Source organism: Plecotus auritus, assembly GCF_963455305.1.
Source record: "Plecotus auritus genome assembly, chromosome: 6".
Taxonomy (NCBI): domain Eukaryota; kingdom Metazoa; phylum Chordata; class Mammalia; order Chiroptera; family Vespertilionidae; genus Plecotus; species Plecotus auritus.
This window is the reverse complement of record NC_137773.1, coordinates 172,798,392-172,814,000: the sequence shown is the minus strand read 5'-3', so window position 1 is coordinate 172,814,000 and position 15,609 is coordinate 172,798,392. Positions and strand designations below refer to the sequence as shown.

The 15,609-nt window shown below is 51.9% G+C and overlaps 1 protein-coding gene across 4 annotated transcripts in view; it reads left to right on the top strand.

The window, feature by feature from the left end:
• The window catches only part of CTDSPL (CTD small phosphatase like), a 111,557-nt gene that overhangs the window by 88,377 nt on the left and 7,571 nt on the right, over nucleotides 1–15,609 (top strand). For 3 of the 4 annotated variants that reach the window (XM_080675664.1, XM_080675667.1, XM_080675665.1), the window contains exons 4-6: nucleotides 3,901–4,002; nucleotides 7,195–7,251; nucleotides 11,723–11,815. In XM_080675664.1, the coding sequence (XP_080531790.1) occupies nucleotides 3,901–4,002; nucleotides 7,195–7,251; nucleotides 11,723–11,815 (252 nt within the window). Of the gene's footprint in view, nucleotides 1–3,900; nucleotides 4,003–4,176; nucleotides 4,578–7,194; nucleotides 7,252–11,722; nucleotides 11,816–15,609 lie in introns of those variants that run through there. The other variant, XM_080675666.1, reaches the window with a different exon arrangement.

The window sequence follows — 15,609 nt, the reverse complement described above, 5'->3', positions numbered from 1 at the left end:
GCAGGTTTGGCGTTTTGATTTTTCACGAAGCGATAAATGCAAGCTCATGGTTTAAAAAAAAAAATACTGCCCAGCTGGTGTGGCTCAGTGGTTAAGCGTTAACCTGTGAACCAGGGAGATCACTGTGCGATTCCCAGTCAGGGCACATGCCCGGGTTGCAGGCTCGATCCCCAGTAGGGGGTGTGCAGGACACAGCCAATCCATGATTCTCTCTCATCATTGATGTTCCCATCCCTCTCTCCCTCTCCCTTCCTCTCTCTGAAATTAATAAGAACATTTTTTTTTAAAGAAGAAAGAAAGCCGAAACCGGTTTGGCTCAGTGGATAGAGCGTCGGCCTGTGGACTGAGGGGTCCCGGGTTCGATTCCGGTCAACGGCATGTACCTTGGTTGCAGGCACATCCCCAGTGGGAGGTGTGCAGGAGGCAACTGATCGATGTTTCTCTCTCATCGATGTTTCTAGCTCTCTATCCCTCTCCCTTCCTCTCTGTAAAATATCAATAAAATATTTTTTTTAAAAAAAAGAAAGTAAGCAACTATAGAATTAACTATTCTTGGCTGCAAGTTCACCTAGGACAGGAAATCTCAGATCGACTCCCAGGAAGAGAATTCCCAAACCGTGGATGACAAGTCACGGTCCCTTCTTCCTCCCCTTCCCCTTCCTCCTCCTCCTCCTCCTGCCCCTCCTCCTCCTCCTCCTCCTCCTCCCCATACTACCACGTGCTTTCTGTCCCCCCACCACCAGCCATCCTCACCCCCTTTATTCCCCTGGCAGTACTCCTCTTGATAGAACTGGTGTTTCTCTTCTTCAGCTTTATGTTGGCCCGAGAGAAAATTTGCTTCAGGACATTTTTTTAGTTAATGATTCAAGCATCACCTGGACAGATCAGTGGAAGCAACAGATCCCTATGGCCTGTATATAAGTGTCCTTGCATGCTCCAAGGACACAGCTGTCCGCAAGAATTCTGACCCGTGGTCTGGAGGCTTTGCGTGCATCCAAAGCGCAGCGCCCAGAGGAGCTGTGTGCGCTTAGGAAACGGGCTAAGGATTAATGGGATCCTCCCAGCCCCTTGCCCCCCGCAGCACAGATGCTAAGTCAATAGCTGGCTTAACACCCTCTCGCCCTTTCCCTCAGAGCAGTGATGGTAGGCATCTCACTTCCTGTTAACTCAGAGAGTGTTTGTCAGGTGTGGGTTAAATATGCTACGCAAGTAGTTTTTATTCTTGGGTTTGGAAAATAACTGAGCCCCTTTGAGCCGATCTTGGGTGTTTTCAGAGATGCCGGAGATAGAATGTCTAGATTCTTACTTTCCAGGTTGGCTATCAGTTACATAAAGTTAAAATGCTGTCTTAGTGCTTAAATGCATAGAGAAAGGACTGGACAGGTAGACACCAAACTAAAAAGGGAGACATCTGGGGGAAGGGATTGGGGGTCGGGAAGAGCATGGAAAAGAGAATAGTTGTGTTTTCATGTCTATATTTTTTTTAATTTTTTTAAATATGTGTTTATTGATTTTTAGAGAGAGAGGAAGGGAGAAGGATAGAGAGATAGGAACATCAATGAGAGAAACATCACCAATTGGGTGCCTCCTGCATGCCCCCTACTGGGGATCGAGCCCGCAACCCAGGCATGTGCCCTGACCCGGAATCGAACCCGTGACCTCTTGAGTCACACCAGCTGGGCCACGCCTATATTCTGTATAATAAGAAGTTAAAACAAATTCTATTCTAGTCACAAGCATGTTTGCTGTTATTGCCCAAACAGCAGAAATAACCCAAATCCTTATGTTCACTTAGAGTTTGTCATACCCTGCCTTTTTAAAGCACTTTTCAATAGAAAACTTCTTGCAAGTGTATGTTAATTTCACTAATAACCTGCCTGCTTGCTGGTTTATAATGGCACAGTCCTTCCTGGCACCCTGAGTCCCATGGCCCATGTGTGGGCACACCTGTTCCCAGTGCTGCCAGGTTAGGAATCCTGGTAGTGTTTGGTGAATAGGGAGGCGTTTTCTGGATGAGGTTGGGAAGCATGAAGCACCCACACTCACTAGAGAGAGCCCCTCTAGAATGAGAAATGCCCGCGTCCCCACACATAGCCTCGTCCTGGTCAGCCCCGCCCAGTACCTTCTTGCCAGAATGACCATTCCACTTGCCGATTCACCAGATGACCGCCTCCGCTACCTTCCCTACCGAACCGGCTAAAGTCCAAAATTAACTCCAGGTCCTTGACTAAGGTTCAGTTTAGACCAAAAACAAACAACAACAACAAAAAAAAAGCCATTTAAAAGGGAATTCATCTTGATTTCACTTTTCTCTTGTTTTATTTGATAAACTAAATCGTTCCTTCTTCAGTGGCTAGGGACAGATGTTTTCCTGTGTTTTGTTGAGTATTAAACATTGCACAGAGCTTGACCTTCTTCCAGCTCAGAGACTTAGCTTGTTAACATTGGATACTGGCTCTGCCACAGAGTAAACTAAAATACTTCAGATCATTTTTGAAAATGAAGCAAGACCCAAAGGAAGAAATACTCTGAATCCAGAATGAGGTTGTCTGAAGATAGCTAGCGTGTTATTAATTCTTCATGACCTTTTTATCACAAGGTTAGAGTCAGCTACTGCAAAGACCTATAAGGAGATTTTCTGGCTAACGCGCAGCATGTGGGTTAAAGCAGAGAGGTAAAAATGCCACACGCCCTCAGTGTTACACCGCAGTGGGGCAGGCACTGGGCAGGGCGCTGAACCTGGACCCGTTTTATTTCTGTTTCCTATGCCTGGAGGGTACTTGGGGTTGCATTTTGCTGGTGGGTCTATAGTTTCCCTTCAAGTTTATGAACATTTCAATCACTAAAAAACAAATAAAAAATACTGTGGTTCCACTATAGCTCTGAAATATACTTATGTACCATAGTGAATCTCAGGCAAAATGTGATTCCAGGGAAATGAGCCTGCATAGTTAGAGTGGCTGTTATAATTAAACATTCATTTCTGTGTAGTCCATTTTAACAATAGCAATAACCATTATATATGTGCCAGGCAGAATGCAGGCATTTACCGCAGTTATAGCAGATAACCACAGCCTTTCATGATAGGTATTATCACCCCAGCTTACAGCCTGGAAAGAGACAGAGCTGATCGTCAAACCCAGGTTTATCTGGTTCCCAAGTCTCGGCCCTCATAATGGCCATTCAGACAATGGCACAGAATTTGGTAAAACTTCAGTTGCAAACTACAAAATTCCATGATGCACTGGACCAGGCATCTAAATGTTTGGCTTCAGGAAATTAACATGTGGAAAAAAAACAACAACTGTGGTACAGCTACACCATGGAATACTATGCTGCTGTAAAAAAGAAGGAATTCTTACCATTTGCAACAGCATGGATGGGACTGGAGAGCATTATGCTGAGCGAAATAAGCCAGTCAGAGAGAGATAAATACCACATGATCTCACTCATTTGTGGGATATAATGAACATCATAAACTGATGAACAAAAATAGATCCAGAGTCATAGAAGCATCAAACAGACTGTCCAAGCTATGAGGGAAGGCAGGGGGTGAGGGGGTAAGAGATCAACCACAGGACTTGTATGCATGCATATGAGTGTAACCAATGGACACAGACAGTAGGGGGGTGAGGGCATGTGCTGGGGGCTGGGGGTGGCCGGGGAGAGGTCAATGGGGGAAAAAGGGAGACTTGTGTAATACTTTAAACAATAAAGAATTTAAAATAAATAAATTGGTTTGGTTTCCTTTTTAACCTCATTAACATAGTACAATACAGTATTAAGAGGATGGGTGTGTCTTTTATATCAGGGTAATACTCATTAACATAGTACAATACGGCAATAAGAGGATGGGTTTGTCTTTTATATCAGGGTAATAATCATTTTTTTTTTCTTTAGCCACCAGCTAAATACCTCCTCCCCGAGGTGACGGTGCTTGACTATGGGAAGAAATGTGTGGTCATTGATTTAGATGAAACGTTGGTACACAGCTCATTCAAGGTGAGTCAACATAAAGACCACACGTATGGTGGTTAGTGTGTGACGTCATGTTCGTGAAGAAATCCCAAGAACAGTTGTTTATTAACTCAGGTGAACAGTAACTCAGGGAGTTGAATATTAACATCATTGGTGTGGCGGGGGGGATGCTGGGCTGCCAGGATCCCTGAGACCCATTCCTATGTATGAGATTGGACTTTCCAGCACTTGAACCCTCAGAAGTGCTTCTCAGGAGGCACAAGGCAGGCGGTGCACCGATGCCCCAGGACACTGCTGTGTATTTGTCAGGGTAACCAGAGGGCCATATGTGTTACCGGGAGGGGCAGGGCGGAGGGGGAGGGGGGCACGGTCCGAGCAACCTGCTCTCCTGGAAGCTTTCCCAGACCCGTGTTTGAAAGATGTCCAACGCTGAAGATGACTTCCAGAGTGACGGCATCTGAACAGATTCCGCCCTTTACCAGTATCTTGACCATTTTCATAACAAGAGGTTGCTAGGGATTTGAGAAGCTTCACAGCTAAATGAGTGTCCACCTGCATGACTTTTCCCCTGAAGGGCTCGAGGCTTCTGTGATGTCAAGGTGAGCATCAGATAGTCCATAATTTTAAAAATATATATATTTTTTTTTTTATTGATTTCAGAGAGGAAGGGAGAGGGAGAGAGAGATAGAAACATCAATGATGACAGAGAATCACTAATCGGCTGCCTCCTGCACTCCCCACGTTGGGGATCGAGCCTGCAATCCAGGAATATGCCCTGACCGGGAATTGAACTGTGACCTCCTGGTTCAAAGGCCGATGCTCATCCACAGAGCCACACCGGCCTGGCTGGTAGTCTACATCTTATCACCTCCCTCACTCCCTAGGTCCCCGTCAGAGTAAGAGCAAAACTTAATTACAGATTACCAGAGGACCTCCGTGCGGAGCAGCTGTAATTACACTATTGAGATAATTAACCATTTTCCATTTTTTTTAAAAAGGAATACATTATTTCAAAGAGGCCAATGATGAAAAGGTTTGGAAATAGGGGATTGGTGTGCTGGGGGAAAAAGCGGTGTTTAGGGTCCTGGTCCTGTTTGCCTTGGGGTATTTCTGGCATCGCTGGCCAGTTAGACCACGTTCCTCTATGTAGTGCATCCCAAGACGCCCCTACTTCCCATGGAGGCCCCATCCATGACGGGGCATGTGTCTCACGTGAACCAGCATTCCTTGATGGTGTGTGGGAAGCGGAAGAGCCATCAAATCTGCCTGCAGACCTTCATGCCAACATTTTTTTCCTTCGCCTGCTCTCACTAAACAGGCCTTCCTTGACAGGTCAAGGCCAGGTGCTCACCTTTGAGTCCTTTGGGAGAGCGGAGGAGAGGCACGCTTGCCTTTAGCACTGACACATGGCCGTCTGGCCACTGGGGCGGGTGGTACCACCCACAACCTCGAGGGCCCTCCCAGGATTGAACCAAGGGCTACCGTGGCCTGTGGCCCAGCTCAGCCCGGAATGGCACTGGCAGCCTTCGTCCCCTCCCCCACGAGCAAGTTGCTCAGAGCTTTTTCCAAGTCCCTCTGGAGAAAGGGAAGCCCTTTAGGGTAGGGGTCGGTAGCTGTCACAGCATAGACAGCTGCCCCCCAAGCAACTCTGGGAGTGCAGGCAACCCGGGCCAGACCGCTCAAGGTTGCTGGGGGCTCCTGGCTCCACAGGCGGGGCCTCCAGGGCCTGCTCGCAGGGCATTCATAGGCCACTGAATGGGGACAGCATCTTCTCATTTCTTCTTGCCTGGCCTGCCTACATTTGCAACAGAATCGTCTTTATTGTGTGGTGTTTTTACCATTCTGGGCATTTCAGAACCCTTTGAGAATTGGAAAGCTGTGAGCCTCTCTCCTTGAACATGTACAACACATAAGCGTGGCCTTGGCACCCATGGTCTCCTCCACACCATCATGTGCTGGGATCAAGGGCGGGTGCCTTCTCTGAGCTGGGGGATTTTTTTTTTCTTTCAGTATACTCTGTGGAATATGATTTCACCATCCAATGCCTTGTCAGGGTTTCTCTCCTCGGCCCCATTTTGCTTTTTAGCATGATTCCGTATTTTAGTAGCGAAATGATCTCAGTTGTGAACTCGTCCGTGGCCTCCCAGCCATAGGAGTGAATAAACTGTTATCTCAAGCCTCAGGTGCTCTGCAGCGTGCTTAGTAATGGTTGTATTTTCCACGTTTCTTCAGTTTACATAGCAAAGGAGAATGTGTACAGCAATGGCCTTCAAGGCAGACCCCAGGTCAGAGTCTGACCAGAGATTCTGTACCCAAACCCCTGCCCAGGGGCCACCCCGCCCCTTCTCCCTCCCTCCCTGACTCTCCTGCTCGTCCCAAGGGTTTGCTCCCTGATGATTCTCCTGGGCCTGTTCATTGGACTCGTTTTCCACCTGATTTGAGGATTTCCATTTAGAATTCTTTGTGAGTCCGTCGTTGGGAACATAGCGGCTAGCTGAAGAATCAGAGTTGAATGTTAAATGGCATTAATATTGGCAGCCTTATCTGAAATATCCCGCAGTTTGTGAGTGTGACCTAGACCAGAGCAGGCGAGGGTGGCCTGAAATCCCTGGTGCTCAGGACTGGATGGAGCCATGGACACTTGTCACAGTAGCTATGGAAGAGAGGGGGAACTGGGGTCCAGAGAGAGCCTGCCCGAGGTCGTGCTGTGTGGCCTCTAGCTTCACCCACACGAGTCCTTGGCCCTGCTTTGTGTCCATGGGCTGAGCATCTCCTGCCCGTCATTGGGCAGCTGGCCTTGTGGGCCCAGTATTCATTATCGCCCCCAAAGTAGCCCTGTCCTCTGGGACCATTGGAGTCTCATCGCCTCCCCCTGGTGGCCAACGGTGGTTCCCTATTATCCGGGCTTCAGACCAGAGCTGAGCTTCTGAGCCCCATTCCCTAACCAGGCTGCCCCACCCTTTGTGGTTGAGGCAAAGGCACGTGATGAAGAAGTTGGACCGAGATGCTGAAAATGTAACGATATTCTGGAAAAAAAATAATAATACGCTTTCCTGCTTGTGCTTACTTTAAGGAACCCAGGCGCGCTCCAACACCCTTCTGGACTGTTTTTCCCAATAATAAACACATGGGTCCAGGCAAGCGCTTTTCTCGCTAAAATTTTCCGTTTTATTTCGCCCTTTGAGACGTATTAATGGCGGTTTCTTTTCTCTCTAGCCTATTAGCAATGCTGATTTTATTGTTCCGGTTGAAATCGATGGAACGATACATCAGGTAAGAAATCAAAGCTAAAATCTGAGTTTCAATGAGCATGTTTTAGTAATTACATTTCTGCTGGACTTTCTTTAACGTCCCACTTCAGTGATAATCTTATTACTGAATCAGAAGGAAGCAAGCTTTGTAAAGTAGATACAATGGTATCCTGCTCTTCTTCTTTTCACTCATAAATGTGTTGTGTCCTGCGTTTGTAAGGGAAATTATAAATATTAGATGTGGTGGCAAGGTCAAATTGTTCTTTGATTTGATGCAGACATTTAGACGTTTCCGTGCCCCCCGCTCGTCTCGCTTGATCGTCTAATTAATTAACTTCCTCTTGTAATTGCTTTCTCTGGCTGAGTCTCCGTTTCCCCATGACTAGCAAGTGACAGGAAAAGGCCACACAGCAGCCACTTGCGGTGGATTCTCTGGAAAAGGTGTCCGTTTCCCATGCCGGCCATCCAGCCTGATCTTGTCGCTCCGACACCATGTTCTCCAGAATCTTTAGCAAAAACCCAACCCAAGAGAAAGGGCGAAGGGTGTGAGTTTGGGATCAGTGGGCGGCGTTGCATAGAGAGCCTAGTCCAGGCGTCCTCAAACTGCGGGCCACATGCGGCCCGCCGAGGACATTTATCCGGCCCGCCGGGTGCCGCTGCCTGTCCTGCTTAGCAGCCGACTCGTCCCGGGCCCGCAGTGCGCATAGGAATTTGTTCATAGTTTTTTTTTAAACTATAGTCCGGCCCTCCAACGGTCTGAGGGACAGTGAACTGGCCCCCTGTTTAAAAAGTTTGAGGACCCCTGGGTCAGTTGGCTTGCATCTTTGTCCTGATTTTTTCTCCTTATCTGCATGAAGCTCCTCCGGGAAAAGCTTCATTTATGAACATATTGGAAACATTGTAGGAAAAGTAGCTTGGAAGGCTGCAGAGCCTTTGTGGGGGTTCCCACAGGGGTGATCTGACCATCTATCTTCCTGTCATCCCTGCGGTCTTAAAGTGGGAGTTTCTGGCCTGATAGTTCACATCCCAGGAAGCGATATCTCCCTCCCCCCCCCCCACCCTCTCTCTCTCCCTCTCTCTCTCTCTCTCTCTCTCTCTCTCTCTCTCTCTCTCTCTCTCTCTCTCTTTAACCCATAACAGGACGTGTCTCCTTAGCAATGCCCGTAGTCTCTGGTCCTTGAGTGGAGGGTGTCGGAACTGCCAAGGCCCTGGGAATCCGCTGATCCAGCCACCACATGTCCAGATGGGGAAACCGAGCCTCAGCCAGAGAAAGTGTTGCCTCAAGGGCATACAACGTAAAGATTTAAAATGAGACTCTTCCCCTGACACTGCAGTCCCTTTCCTGCCTGCCAGGAGGCCCTGCCAGGAAGCCGCCCCGGGAGAAGGCAGCCTTGTCCCCAGCATCTCCACACTTCATGCTTTTAAAAGCCATCCGGGGAGCCAAAACAGCAGGCCCTTGGGCATTTAACATTTGCAAAAGCATCCACTGAATTAACTTAGCATCTGAGAAGCAGTTAAGGCTTCTGCACTTATTATCTTGGCTCATGTTACAAAGTAATGAGCCGAAGGTGAGGCTGCCCACTGGCATGGCAAGAATGAGGAGAGAAATTAATGCCTCGTGACTGTGAGCGTGACCCTCGGGGCCTGACCTGCTATGGCCAGACCCTTCTAGAAGGAGCCAGCCCAGCTCCCCCAGCCTCCCTCCAGACGGTTCTGAGACCCCAGGGCACCGGGACGGGGTTCAAACACTCTCTGTCCTGAGGGAAGGAAGCCACAGGCGCCAGGAGGAGGACCAAAGCCCGGGCGAGGCCGTGGCCTCGTTCAAGTAATCCAGGATAGGCTGTGCAGGTCCCGATGGGCCTATTCTCGGTTACTTGCACGGGGACGCGGGCCTGGACACCGGCATCCGGGCCCCGGACCCTCCTCTCTGCCGGAGGCACCAACACCAGAGTTCCCAAAGCAGTCTCCTGCCCTTTGCCGGTAGCGAAGCTTGCTTTCCAAGCGGCCTTCCCAGGGAGACTGAGGACCCCGGGCCACGCCATTCCCTGCACCAAGAGGCTCCGGGGCAAAGAGAGTCCCTGGAGCTGCTGCAGCCACTGGCTCCGCCCTCAGCCCCCACCCCCCCAGCCTCCCAGCTCCGCAGACCCCTCACCGCACCCTCGGCCACAGACCCATGCTCGCTTTACTCTTTCGATCGGCCACGAGTTTCCCACCAAGTCCTGGCTCTATAGAATTTCTGTGTGCCCCAGCCAGGGTGGCTCAGTGGTTGAGCGTCAACCTATGAACCAGGAGGTCATGGTTCGATTCCCAGTCGGGGGATATTCCCGGGTTGCAGGCTCGATCCCCAGTAGGGGGCGTGCAGGAGGCGGATGATCAGTTATTCTCTCTCATCATGGATGTTTCTATCTCCCTCTCCCTTCCTCTCTGAAAGCAATAAAAATATATTTTTTTAAAAAAGAATTCCTGTGTGGTACAGAGCCCCCTGTCTCCCCTCTGTTCCTCCTCTTGTAGGATGTCCAACCTGCTCCATCTGCCGAAATTCAGGGCCCCGCATACTCGCTCCCACCTGTCTCTCACACTTCGTCTTCGGCCACTTCTCCTAGCCCCCATCTCCCTTCTTTGATGGTTGTTGCTGGAGGCCTGGTCACGCAGGGCACTGGCCATTCTCTGACACCCCACATATTTCCAGCCCAGGTCTCATGCTTATTACTGTTTCCTCTGCTGGGAAGCTCGCTTTTCCTTGCTGGCCTGGTGAACTCCTATTCATCCGTCAAGGTCCAGGCCAAACATTACCTTTCTATGATTCCCTCCTCTTCAGAGGGCAACTGATTGTCCTTAATTTACGCCTCTGCTGTAACTCTTGTTGTGCATGCTTATCCTATCTAATAAAGAGGGAATATGCTAATTGACCCTCACGCCATCGCAAAGATGGTGGCACCCACAGCCAATAAGGAGGGGATATGCTAATTGACTGCCCCGCCCTCAAAGATGGCAGCACCCACAGCCAATAAGGAGGGAATATGCTAATTGACTGCTCCACCCTCAAAGATGGCAGTGCCCACAGCCAATAAGGAGGGAATACGCTAATTGACTGCCATGCCCTCAAAGATGGTAATGCCCACAGCCACAAGATGGTGGCGCCTAGTCCCCTCAGCCCCGCCAGGGCAGCAGGCGTGCGGCAAGGCCAGGCCAGCCCCCAGGCGGGCGTGGCCACTCCGCGCACCTGTCTCTGGAGTCCCCCAAACCCCTCAGCCCCACAGCTGCCCAGGGCCAGCCCGAGGCGCAGGCAAGCCTCAGATGGTGGCTGCCCAGCCGCCCAGGGCCGCCCGAGGCTCAGGAAACCAGGGCCGGCGAGGCTTGTGCTGCCGGCAGTGGCAGCAGCAGAAGTGTGATGGGGCGTCGCCTTCCCCTGATCGCCAGGTCACCTCCCGCCCCTGAGGGCTCCCAGACTGTGAGAGGGGGCAGGCTGGGCTAAGGAACGCCCCCCTCCAGTGCATGAATTTTCATGCACCGGGCCTCTAGTTTTGGTATATTTTTGTGTGTGTCTGCTCTAGACTGTGAGCTCTTTAAGGGCCAGGCCTGGGTGTTACTCATCTTTGTAACTGCTTCAGGCTGAGCACAGCACCGAGGCTCAGTGAACACAAGCTGAATTGAATTTTAACAAGTCTGATTTATTTTAGGGACGTGGCTAATTTCGAATGGAATTTATTCAGGTTTTAATTAGTTCTTCCCTCCTCCTACCTCCTCTATCTTTGCTCACCAGCGTTGCCTTCCCGACCATCTCCCTGTTTCCTCAGATTTGTTCAGGCCCCCAGTCAGGAGCACGGGGCCCCGCCCTTCTAGAAAACGCTTTGCTCCCTCTGCTGGGTGCCCCCCCCCCCCCCCCGATGGCCCGTGTCTGGGGCCTGGGATTTGGCTGCTTCACATCCCCCGAACCACTCATTTCTGTTCCAAGCCCAAGCGCAGGGCCTTTGTGGTGTCCACGGTGCCGTCCCAAGCCCACAGGGAAGGCACCTCCTTCACAGGCCTTCCCAGCGAGGAGGTGTTCCCATCGGAGGACCTGCTGGGCCAGGCCTGGACTCCAAAGGATGCCCCGCACCATGGCCTGGGTCCACACATAGGCTCACCCAGAGTGTGTGCCCAGAAACACAGTGAAATGAATGACTTGTTTCTCACAAACAGGGCATGGCCCTTCCATTCCCTGGGTCTGAAAATCCCAGGCCCTCGGGTCCCTGCTCAGCCTTCCTTTCCCCCTTGGGGGGTGTGGGACAGGGGGACGCCAGACTCAGACCCGGAGCCCAATCTGAGTGTGTGTCTGGCGTGAAGTGCCACACCAGAGTACGAGCCCCTCATAAGATCTGGACCTTCATCCGGCTCATAGACCCCGCAGGCAGGAGGCAGGTCATTTTAGGAACCCTCCCTGCACTGGCGTTTGGACCCGGGCCATCCCCAGTGCCTGCTCTAACGCCGCTCGCGGCTTCCTGCCGTTGCAGGTGTACGTGCTAAAGCGGCCGCACGTGGACGAGTTCCTCCAGAGGATGGGCCAGCTCTTCGAGTGCGTGCTCTTCACTGCCAGCCTGGCCAAGGTGCGTCCTGCCCCAGCCCTGAGCTCCCAGCCCCTCCACCCCTACCCCTGTCTATCCAACAGCCCTTTGGTAAGGTGGGGGAAACTGTTTCTATGGTGACACATTCCCACCCCACATGGGATGGATGCAGGCTCTGTGCACAGTGCCAGCCTGAAAGGCTTCTGGGTTACCATGGTGACAGGGAGCACTCAGAACAAATGCTCCATGAAGTTGCTGCACGCAGCCGCCTGCAGCTGGTTGTCCACAGAACAGGAAATCACAAATGTGTCCAGCGTAACCCAGAAGGGTGTCTGCATCTCACCTGTTCCCTGGCAACCACATGCTAAGGGCTCAGGCCTCTGTGCCCTCGGGTGAGTTGCACGGGTCGGGGGGAGAGGTCAGTGGCTGGCACCCGCATGCCTGGGCCCAGTGAGAGTTCTGACTACGCTCATGAGGACTGTGACCTCAGGCAAGTTACTTGGCTTCTCGCCTCGGTTTCTATCATCAGGGATAATTTCATCTGCCTCGTGGGGTGGATCAAAGGAAGGCACGTGAAGGGCTTGATTCATATCCAGCAAGTACTCACGGATACCTGCTGTGTTCGTATGCTCCGCTGGGCACTGTCACGTGGCACGTGCTCCGGTGTCATTGTTTGTTATCATATTTGTCATGATGATAAAGTAGTCCACATGTTTTGGCCCTGTAGCTTGGTATGCATCTCTGACCCAGCGTCTACATTGGCTCTGAGCAAACAGTGCTTTCTTTGCCCTCCCCCACTGTTCAAGGGGATTATCGGGTTCACGGGACCCTGAGATGGTTTAGTCTACCTTTTAGCAGGTGCGCTGAGGCGCCTGTGCTTGTGGGACAGACAGGCAGGCCCCCGCTCCTCAGAGAAGATCCTTCTGTGGCCATCTCTCAAACCTTGACTCTGGGCCAACACCATTCTTTTCTTAAATTATGTATATGTGTGTGTGTGTGAATATATATATTATTGATTTCAGAGAGAGGAAGGGAAAGAGGGAGAGAGACAGAAACATCAATGATGAGAGAGAATCCTGGATCAGTTGCCTTCTGCATGCCCCCTACTGGGGGTCAAGCCTGCAACCCAGGCATGTGCCCTGACCGGGAATCGAACTGTGACCTCCTGGTTCATAGGTTGATGCTCAACCACTGAGCCACACCGGCTGGGCAACACCATCCATTTCTTGGTGGCACCACCGGTGTCTCCATGGGCACCTCAGGGACCCCGAGTGGCCTCAAAGATGAGCTTTGTGGAGCCCAAGTTAGCCATGCGCCCATCTCAGACCAACTCTGAGGACTCACATGCAGTTGCCTCCCCAGGTCCTGCACCCGGATGGCTCCCTTCTCCGCAGGCTGGGGTCTCTGACTCCAGGTTCCCAGACGGGCTGCTTTGCCTGCCTGGGCGATCCTGGCTTGGGCCATCTCTCTGTCATGGCCAAGGTGAGAGAGAATCTTGCAGGCTTGTTGCCAGTCCTTAAAGCATGAGCCGGCAGAACCAGAATCCAAAATCTGGGCCTTACTCTTGTGCGCTGCACTGAGAACGTAGCCTCGGGAAGACGTCATCTTCCCAATGTGCACGCTTTCCGATGAATGCTACCGAGTCTGACTGTGGTACAGGCTCTCCTGCCAGGGCCCTGGGTGCTGAGGGCCCCCAGTGATAACCAAAGAAACAATGAACAGGAAGATGGCTCCGGTGACGGTGGACTGAGGGCTGCTTTTTCTTGGGCAAAATTGAAAGTGCTCCTCCTTGGCATTGTCCCCAGCACCCGCTTCCACATCCTTGTTTCGTCTCTTTTTCCTGGACAGCTCCCACCTGTCCCTCCATCTGTCTCTCCACCTTCTCCCGCTGCTACTCCAGCCTGGCGCGGCCTCCCAGCCTCTTTCCTCCCTGATGCCCAAGCTGTGCTGACAGGTGGACGCTCCCCAGCGCTTGGCTCTGGACTCAGCTCCCAGCCGACACCATTGGTGCAGTGACCTCCTGGCCTCCCGCCCGAGGGCCAACAGGAACCCTGAGCTGCCTGGCAGAGCCCTTCAGCGTCTGCATCCTCATCTTCGTTTCCTCCACTCGCTCAGTCCCCCTCCACTCACTCAGTCCCCCAACAAATATTTACGTAATACCTACTGTGTGCCCAGCACTGTAGTAGGCCCTGGGCGACAGCAGAGAGCTAGAGATGGCATCCCAGGCCTCAGAAAGCTTACCTTCCCCCAGCCCATCTCCAAGGCCTGAGGTCCTAGGCCTGGACACGCCCTTGAAAGGTGCATGCCGTGACCAGTGTCCGTGATTGTGAGGACGGCCATCATCTTCTCCACGTGGAGTGAGCTCCCTAGGACCCGCCCACGTGCCGCGTGGCTGCCTCCCAGCAGAAAGCCGCAGTGCCCTGAGCGCTCGCCCCCGTGTCAGCAGGAAGTGCAGCTGCTCCTGGACTCGGCCTCCCTCACGAGGTCCCTGGAGAGAGAGGCTGGTCACGGCATCGGAGCTGCTGCCTGTGGCCCTGCAGCGCTGCTGTTGGCTGCTCTGCACTCGGGCTGCGTGCCTTCCCTGCTGGCCTTCCCAGCACCGCCAGCCTCGGTTACTTTCTACCTCCGGGGCCGTCGCTGGGCCCCTGGTGACACCTGGCTGTGCCCCGCACCCGTGTCTGGTGCCGAGGCCTGGCCTCACATTGGGGTGGGAACTGCCACTCTTGCCTCCAGCTCCAGCCACTCCGTCTGGCCCAGTCTTTTAGATATCTCCACTTACGAAGATTTTCCCTCGGGGACGACCCCTTTATGTCTTGATCCATTTCAGCCAGTTGGGGAAAACTGCCCAGGCAGTGAGAGAGGGCCAGGCAAGGTGATCCCCAGCTGTGGGCGGGGCTCAGACTCCCTTCTATCAACTCCTGGTAAATGGAAGTGGGTGTTTGGGCCCCATCCTGAGACAGTCAGGGGCTGGGCAGGCCAATTGCCCAGAGCACCTCTAGGGGGCAGTGTGGCTTCATGCCACAAAAGCCCAATTAAAAGTCAGCTCAAAAATAAATAAATATATACACTGAGTGGCCAGATTATTAGGATCTCTGAACGCATAATAATCTGGCCACTCAGTATATATATATATATATATATATATATATATATATATATATATATATATATATATATATATATATATTAGAGTCCTGGTGCATGAATTCGTGCATGGGTGGGGTCTGGCCAGCCTGGTCAGTGGGAGGGGACATGGGCGGTTGGCCAGCCTGCCTGCTGGTCAAACTCCTGGTCGAGGGGACAATTTGCATATTAGCCTTTTATTATATAGGATATACACTGAGTGGCCAGATTATTATGCATTCAGAGATCATCATAATCTGGCCACTCAGTGTATACACTAGTACATACATACATCCATAAACGTCAGCTTATTCGTTGTTCACAGCTGAAACTAGTACTTACCGAGCCCCAGCCACGGGGTCGGCACTCTGCAAGGTGCAAGGTAAACACAACATTGAACAGAAAATAAAGCAATCCTACTGGTGATAAGCTCTGTGAGGAATAGAGCAGTATCTGCGAGGAAGATGCAGGAGGACCCTAAGGGGGTGGTGAGGGACGAGGCCTGAGAAACGAGGGTGCGGGAGAGGCTCCCGCAGAGAGCTGGGGAGAGACGGTTCCAGGCAGAGGGAGCACTGGTTCTGTGTTCAGTGATGCGAGGTGGGGCGGAGAGGTCGCAGAAGTCACGCAGCTGCAGGCTTGACGGGCCGGCGGTGAGGAGTGCGGGCCTTATTGCAAGTGGGTGGCTGGAAGGGAGGCCAAGGGGAAGAGGAGGC